At 57.8% G+C, this 8,006-nt stretch overlaps 1 protein-coding gene across 1 annotated transcript in view; it reads left to right on the top strand.

The window, feature by feature from the left end:
* The first annotated feature begins 3,127 nt into the window (after window positions 1-3,127).
* LOC115276069 (olfactory receptor 4C11-like) overlaps window positions 3,128-8,006 on the top strand; it is a 5,539-nt gene continuing 660 nt past the window's right edge. The window contains exons 1-2 of the mRNA XM_029919855.1: window positions 3,128-3,273; window positions 7,379-7,454. Coding sequence (XP_029775715.1) covers window positions 3,128-3,273; window positions 7,379-7,454 — 222 coding nt within the window. The remainder of the gene's footprint in view (window positions 3,274-7,378; window positions 7,455-8,006) is intronic.

The raw sequence follows: 8,006 nt of genomic DNA on the forward strand, positions 1-8,006 counted from the left end.
GCGAGCGGCCGGCGGCCGGGCTCCGCTGCGCTCCCCTTGGCGGCCCGGCGCCGAGGCCCAAGCGACCGGCGACTGCCGGGCTGCGCGGAGCCGGCTTGGGCTGCGCACGGGGGCCGGGGCTTTTCTGGTGTGCGGGGCGTGAGTAAGGTTGTGCGCGCGCGGACCCTGTGCCCGCCTCCTGTCGGTGCGCCTTCAGCCCTGGTTCTTGTACACCCGGGCAGGACAGGGATTCGGGCAGGGAGGGAAGGATCGGGGTAGGACCACCTCGGTCTCCCACGTCTCGTTTGAGGAGACGCGAAGTTGTGCGCCCGTGTGTACGAGAACCGCCGGAGACGACTCTGGATTTCGGGGTGGCAAGGGGTGGTGATGTTAAGTTGTGCATCTGAATTTCCAGGGAAAACACACACTTTTGTAAATGGGAGGTGGAGGCGCGGTTAAGTTGTTTGTGTGTGGATTGCCCGAGGAGACGCGGCGCACGGTACCGGCGGGGAACGCCAAGGGGTGTGTGTGGAGGGGCTTCCCGTAGGTCTTTAGAAGCCCGAGGGGCGTTAAGGCCACGGCCTGGACGGGGCTGCCCCAGCCAGGAGGGGAGCCCAGAGGGAAGATGTGCGTGTGTGTGTGCGCGCGCTGCAAATACGAAAGTAATTTCTCCGTGTTCTTTCTTCCTCTCCGTCTCCGGCGGCGGCAGCGGCCCCGGGGGAGTGGGAGGCCGGCCGGGGCGGAGGTTGGGGGGCCGGGCCGGGGCTGGAGCTGGGGTGGGGGGGGGCGGGCTCTGGAAGCTTGTTTCACATTCCTGGCGTCTGGGCTGGGGAGAAAACAGTGGGGAGCGCGGCCTCAGCGTCTGGGGCGCGGGCAGCGGGCGCGCGTCGCCCCCTCGCCGGGGACATCTGTCCAGGAAGCCAGGCGGGCGGGGAGAGGGCGCGGTGCGGAGGGCAGGCTCCCCGCCCCGGAGCAGCGGGGGCGCGGGCGAGGGGCGGCCGCCTTCCCGGCCATTGTGCGCCAGCAGATTTTCACGGGAGACTGCCCCGGAGCCGCCGGAGAAGGCCGGGAGTCGGCCTCAGCCCCGGGTTTAAAAGACACTCCAGGAATGTAAACAACTCGGGCAGGAGGGCGGGCTGGCGGGAGCGCTCTGGGGCAGCAGGCCCGGGCCCCCCACCCCTCCCTGGGGAGCAGCCCGACTGCAGGGCTGCTCAGCCCTTACCCCTTTACCTGCCACAAACTTTTTCCTCCTCTGCCTTCCCTTCCCACCTCGCCCCTCTAGCTGGGCACAGAGCGAGGGCCTCTCCCGAGGTTGGGGCACAGAGCGACAGGCGCCCGGTGCCTGATCCCGGAGGGCTGGTGGCCTGGCCCCTCGTTGGGTGTCCCCCCACTCCCACCCCACCGCCTTGCCTGGGATCCGCAAGCTTCCCTGGCCAGTGCCTGAGTAACTGGGGCTCTGAGAGCTGCCTGCCTGCCTCCCGCCCTCCCTCCCTCCCGCTGCTCCTTCCCGACTCTCCCCCTTCTCCTCTCCCCTGACTGCTTTTCCAATGCCTTGACATGAGGGAGGAAGATTTAACTTGGCAGCCCAAACAAATGTTCTCTCAGAGGTCCTCCAAGAAGCTGGCGGCTGGGCTGGCAGGGTGAGGGCACTGCTCGGCCAGCCTTTTCCTCCTCCCTGCTCTGCCATGGCCATTTGAAGCCCCCCGGGGTGGACAGCCCAGGGCATGGGAGAGTAGAGCCCAACCCTGCAGATTTAAAAGGGCAGCGAAAAGCCGCCTGTGGACGCCCCTGGGTTGGCGCTGGGCAGAAGCCGCAGGGAGCTGCTTCCTGGTGCCAAGGGTTTTCTGGAGCTTTTCTTGAGCAACAGTTTGTCTTCCTGCTGCAACCTGGGAACAGGGCCTGGTAGACCAGAGGGTTAACCAGTGCTGTCTCCTCCTCTCTGGTGGGTGTGAGGACAGGCTGGTTGGTTACACAGGGCAGGGCAGGAGGCCAGAGGCTGTTCCCAGAGGTGCCTGCGTTTGCTTATTATTGTTTTTTTTGAAGGTAGAGATAAAGAGGCAGGCGCTGTGGTTGGAGAATGAGCAGCTTGGCTGGCATTGAATTCGGACTTGACTTAGCTGGCGTGGGTATGGTCCCGGGAGTTTAAAAGTTGTTTGTAAGCTCTCAGGGAAGTTTAGAAAAGGGGGCGAGCCCTTAGCTTTCTCTGTCCTGGCTGCTTTTTGAGGGGATCCAGAGTGGGAGTGGCAGGGGGGTGGGGTGGGGAGGGAAGAATTCCAGGCCCCTTGCTTCCCCTCTGCCTGGCCCTGGTGGTGTGGTTCATGAATGCCCCAAGCCTTGTGCTGACCTTTCTCTCAAGTTGAGGATGTTGAAACACCAGCATCAAACAAAAGACACATTGAAAGCCCTATCTGCCACAGAGCACGTGTGACTTTGGGGCCAAGGGAATGCATCTGGAGGGAGATGGTGTTTTCCTCTAAGTTTTATGATTTCGGTTGGGTTTTGTTTTTCCCAAAAGGACAGAAGCATCTCCTTGTCCCAAGTCATGAGGTTATGAAATGCTGTTTTCACATGTAAATCTCACAACTTTAGACTTTTGAGAGTTGGTGGCAGGCTCTGGAGCTGGGGCAGGATTGGGGGGGGGAGGGGGGGAGGGGGAGCAGAAGCAGGGAGTTTTCAGGAGTTTTAAATGGCTTTTGGATTGGGGTTTGGAGGCATGGCTCACAGAGAATTGGGGATACGAAATTGCGGGACTTCTGGGAAGCTTTGGTAACTAGCCCTGTCTTTGCAGAGAGAGGTTGCTGGCTTCTTTGTGGGGACAGTATGTCCCTTTTTCCTCCTAAGGAAAGAAGGGAGGAGGATCCTGGTTCCTTTCACAGCCAGGAACAAAGTGAAGAAAGGTCCAGAGACTGTGGGGTTTGGCCACCAGACCACGGTTTCTCACACACACACACACACACACACACACACACACACGCATGCACACACTCCCCTAGCAACAGTTCCACAATATTATCTCCATGCCTGGGCCTCCAGAGGTGTGCCTTGACGTAGGACAAGTGTCCACCTGCGACTCATCTGGGAAAAAGTTACAGAGGGATGAGTCCCGCGGAGAAGAGCTGCACATTTCACTTTTCCCTGATGGACAGAGATGGGGTTACATAAGGAAGGAAGGCACTCTGAGGCCTACTGTGCCCTTGGAGTTGTGTCGCTGGAGTACCCGTGTGTGAAGCCGCGGATACTGAGTTCCCGGGCCTTGGCCAGTGTCCAACAGGCAGCCCTGACCCTCGCCTCAGGGTGAAGCATTGCTGTAAGAAATTTGGGCAGCAACAAGTTAATTTCCGGAAGGTTCTCTGGGCACTCTGTCACGGAACCAGGAAGCAGGGCCTGCCAGGTTGTGACTGGGTTCCATATGTCTTCATTCATAAGTTTGCTCCCAAGGGCTTTTGCCGGGCTCCTAGCATGGCCTCAGCTTTAAGAGATTCCTTGGGTTTTGTGTGGAGAGCAAAGGCTGGGCTGCAGTAATTACCCTGGACCCTGCTGCGGCCTTGCCTGGTGACTTGCGCTGACCTCTCAGCAGGACACAGTGGCCTCTGTCCACACCCTCTGAGGGTAAGCTCTTTGTCCCTAGAGCCCCTGACTGTGGGGGGAGGCTGAGCCTGCCTGGGCTGTAAACTCTAGAGGTGATTCTGAGGTTGGGCCTTGCCCTCAGGGAGGGTGAAGAGAGGCAGAGAAAGCCAGTCCCAGGCACAGGCCCTGGGGAGAGACTCCAGAAAACCCTTCCGTGTGATTATCTGAGAATCTTCCTGTGCCTGAGGAGACTGGGGCAGAGGTGTCAAGAGGCTGGCTGCTTTGGGCCAGTAGCTTCCCTGCTGGGACTCAGTCTCCTAATCTGTAAAATGGGTCCAAAGACAGAACTGCTCTGATCCCACTTGGTTGCTGTGAGAATGAGATGGATGTGAGTATGAGAGCCCTTGGCATGTGTCTTCTGAAGTCCTGGCAGGCTCTGGGTGCAGAATGGAACACAGAGGTGTTGCATTGGAGGGGCTAGAAGCATTTGCTAGAAGCCGCTTCCCCAGGCCTACTTCCCTGGAAGCTTATTACCCAGTCTTGGCTTGCATGTCCCCTGTGACAAGGCGCTTACCATCTCTGGACAGCTTCGGGGGACAGCTGTGTTAGCGTGCTGGGCTCTATGGCGTGCCTTCTGGGAACCAACCTCTCCTGACCTTCACTTTGGGCTTGAGGTGCTGGGGTCCTCCGGACCACAGACTCAGTCCTTCCTGAAAGATCCCAGCTTCAAGACCAGTGCTCAAGCAGACCATACCGATGGCACTGGGTGGGGAGGAGGGGGACACCTTTCAAACAGCTGCTTTCAGCCTTTACTGGGGCTGACCTGCGGGGAGCAGGACTGGGTCTGCCCGATGGGCTCACTATTGTCTGTCAACGTGTGTGCTGCATTTGCCTCTTCATACTTTTCTCTTCTTGGATTGGGGATGAGGAGAAGGAAGGAGATACCACCTGCCGGGGAGTGGGGTCGGGTCAGGGACCCAGATTGGTGCCACGGATATTTCTGAAGCATCCACAGCGTGAGGGTTGTGGCCTGTGAGAGGCTCAGAAATGTGTACGATGGTTCCCCATCCTGGGGAGCTTGCAGCCAGTAAGGGCAGGAAGATCAGTCCAAATAAATAATTAACCACCACCAGCTGGCTGCCTGCCACGGGGCGCATGACAGCAGTAACCACGGCCCCTCGCCTTTGTGTATGGCACTTGGTGGATTTAGAAGCACTCTCCAAATTTATTGAACTCCCAACAACAACAGTGGAGGCTAGCTACTATTTGGAATTACCCCCACTCAACAGAGAAGAAAACCGAGTTGCAGAGAGGTAAAAATGACCTGTAGCTAGCCAGGGCTCAGTCCCGGGCCTTAGAGACTTGCCCTTCCTAGCCCACCAGCCAGGCAGGGATATGGGTGCAGAAGTCAGGGTGGGCCCTGCAGAATGGGGACTAGGGAGCTGAAGTGAAGGAGGAAAAGCCGTACAGAGGAAGGGTCGCAGATGAACCTACCTGTGCCCACCCCCATTCTTCTCCCACCATTTGGTGGCATGCAGCCCATGTCCCCAGCTGCTGGGCTCCTTTCCTTTGGCCTAGTGTTTTATCAGCGAGAGCTTGCTCTCAGCCCCAAACACTGCCACTTCTGCTGCGGCACATGTGTCTGTGCATGGGGCTTCCACCCCAGCCCTGAGTCTAGAGCAGGAAGCAGGGATGTTTCCAGGCCCCAGTTCCCTGTGCGGCCCAAGGATCTTCCCTGGGCTGTGATGGTTTCTATAGATACAGACGTTGACTCAGCCTGCCCCTCCTCTGGCTGAGTCAGTCCCCAGGCTGTGTGGGGTGGCAGCCCTATGGGGGCTCTTGGGTTCCTTCTACCCCCCTGACACGGCCCGCCTGCTGCCTGGTTCTCTGGGGGCTTGTGTGGGTGCCACCCCAGGACGGGGCTGTGGCGGGCGGGGTGCAGAGCAGGGAGCAGCCAGGCACGCTGAGCTGGCACCTCCCCAGGAAGCCTGGCCCAGCCTGGCTCACCTGCCCAGGTAATGACTGTAGCCTGGGAGGGCCCTGGGTCCCCGCCTGTCAGGCCCAGCTGCTGGGGTTACTGCAGGATCATGCTGGGGGAGGCCGGGGTGTCTGAGCTAATTAGATTTCTTAGATTTCAATGCTCCCCTAATCCTGTTAGCCCGGCTGTAATTGTAACCACTTGAAGGTTTCAGCCGTGGCAGGCTGTTGAGGACAGACGGTGTGGGGACTCCACAGTGCCCCAGCCCTAGCCTGAGACAGCCAGCTGGGGACTGGAGACTCGTTTCCCAGTTCTCTGGGGTGGGGGCCTGAGTGATGTGCTTTTCTGCAGAATCCTAGCTCCACGGGCTCTCAGAGCAAGTGGATCATCTGGCTCAAACCCTTCGCTGTATAGATGGGGACACAGAATTCTGCAGTGGGGCAGGGACTGACCCACAGCCTCAGTGGCTGGGAGTGGCAGAGTGCCTGGGTCTTGTGGGCTGGATTTGTCATCTTTGTCCCTGGAGAGCTCAGGGCAGGTCTGGAATTGTACAGGGCTCATGAGCCCTCCAGAGAAGTCAATCCCAAAGATAGGGGCCATGCGGGTTTCACTTGTCCCAAAGCCTGTTCTCCAGGTGGCATTACCCCCTAATTTCCATTACCCCTCCCAAGACACACACACACACACACACACACACACACACACACACGCATGCATGGATCTGTTTGCCTTCATCCATATATGCCACCACCTCCACTGGCTAGGATTGCTTCTGAGGCCTCGGGCCTGCCTCTCCCAGTGCTCTGAGACAAGGGGGCTTTCTCTCTTCCTCCCCTGACCCACATTCTTGAGCGCTTGGAGGGTCCAATTCAATGCAGATTATTGCATTGAATGATCTGATGGGCAAGGGGAGCGGTGTTAGAGTACGATCTCTCTGTACTTTCAAAGTCACTTCCAAAAAACATTTGTTTTTGGTGTCTGGTTTAAATGGAAACCGCACCCCCTCCCTATCCTTTCTCCTGCCCTTTCCCCATTCCCATTCCCCACAACTTCATTCATCCACCCACAGAGGTTGGTGCCTGGGGGGAGTTAGGGAGTGGGGGGTGCACGATGCTTTCAGAGCCTCTACCCGGGAGGCTCCCACCCAGCAGTCCCATCCTGTCTTCCACTTGACTCTGGAGCCGCAGGGAGAGGTGTTTGGAGCCTCTCGCCACTCCAGAAGCTCGCTGGCTCTGCGTTTTGCACCCCAGGGCACGTAGTATAGACCCAAGGGGCCATAAGGGTCACCACATCGGACCATTCCTTCTCTAGCCCAGGAAACCCAACTGTGGAAAGAAAGAAGTGGCCGTATCCAAGGGCAGCAGGGAATTAGTGACACTGCCAGGTCTGGAACCCTGTCTGTCCAGCCCATTAGCTCATTAAACATTTGAACATCTACTGCTGGCCAGGCGCAGCCCTGTGAGCCGTGTTCAGAGCGCACTGATAAATGCTGTTCTATCTTTCATTGGGAAGCGCCCAGCTGAGCCTGGGGGGCCAGGGTGTGTTTCTGAGCTCCCAGGGTAAAGACCAAGGATGGAATGCTCCCAGATCCTACACAGCTGGAAGAGGGTGGGCGTTAGCATTCGAACCCAGCAGCACGTTTCTTAAAAGGTAATGGTAGGTCAGTTGTAGTACAGATTTGAGGGAAATAAAACAAACGCTCTAGGGAGGATACAGAGTTTCTCTCTGCCCAAGCCTATTTAGTCTGAGAAGATGAGTTCTTCCTCCGCCTGCCCCCCACCTCCGCCCAGCCCTCCTAGTGCTGACTTCTGTCCTTTGAGGGCTAATGGCCTGCTGCCTTGTTCCTGCTAACAGTTCCTTTGCTGATGGGGAAGCAGGGAAGGAGCCCTCTCCCTCCACCCTGGGGGTCTCCCTGCACCCTGGGGGTCAGGTGAGAACACTTGAGGAGGAGTCAGCAGGCTTAGGACACAGGAGGAGATGCCAAGTGCCCAGACCTCACCCTGTCCACAGGCACCCACCCAAACCCCCACCCTGCTCCTGGGTAGAGCTTGGCCAGAGTCTGGGAGAGCCAGCACACGACTGTGACCGGCCAGCCCTTTGGCTGAGGGATAGGAGGGGCAGGGAGACCTCTGGGAAGGGTCCTAAAACCCTTCCTTGGTGTTTGCAAGTGGGGAGGGCTTTTCTAGGGTCTCCCAACCACACTTCTTTTTTTTTTTTTAATATTTTATTGTCAAATTGTTTTCCATACAACACCTAGTGATCTTCCCCATAAGTGCCCTCCACCATCACCACCACCTCTTTTCCCCCCTCCCCCTTCCCCTTCAACCCTCTCAGTTCATTTTCAGCATTCAATAGTCTCTCAAGTTTTGCATCCCTCTCTCTCCCCAGCTCTCTCTCTCTCCTCTGCTCCTCCTGGTTCTCCATTAGGTCTCTCCTGTTTTCCTGTTAGACCTATGAGTGCAAACATATGGTTTCTGTCCTT

Source organism: Suricata suricatta, chromosome 2 (assembly GCF_006229205.1).
Source record: "Suricata suricatta isolate VVHF042 chromosome 2, meerkat_22Aug2017_6uvM2_HiC, whole genome shotgun sequence".
Classification (NCBI taxonomy): Eukaryota; Metazoa; Chordata; class Mammalia; order Carnivora; family Herpestidae; genus Suricata; species Suricata suricatta.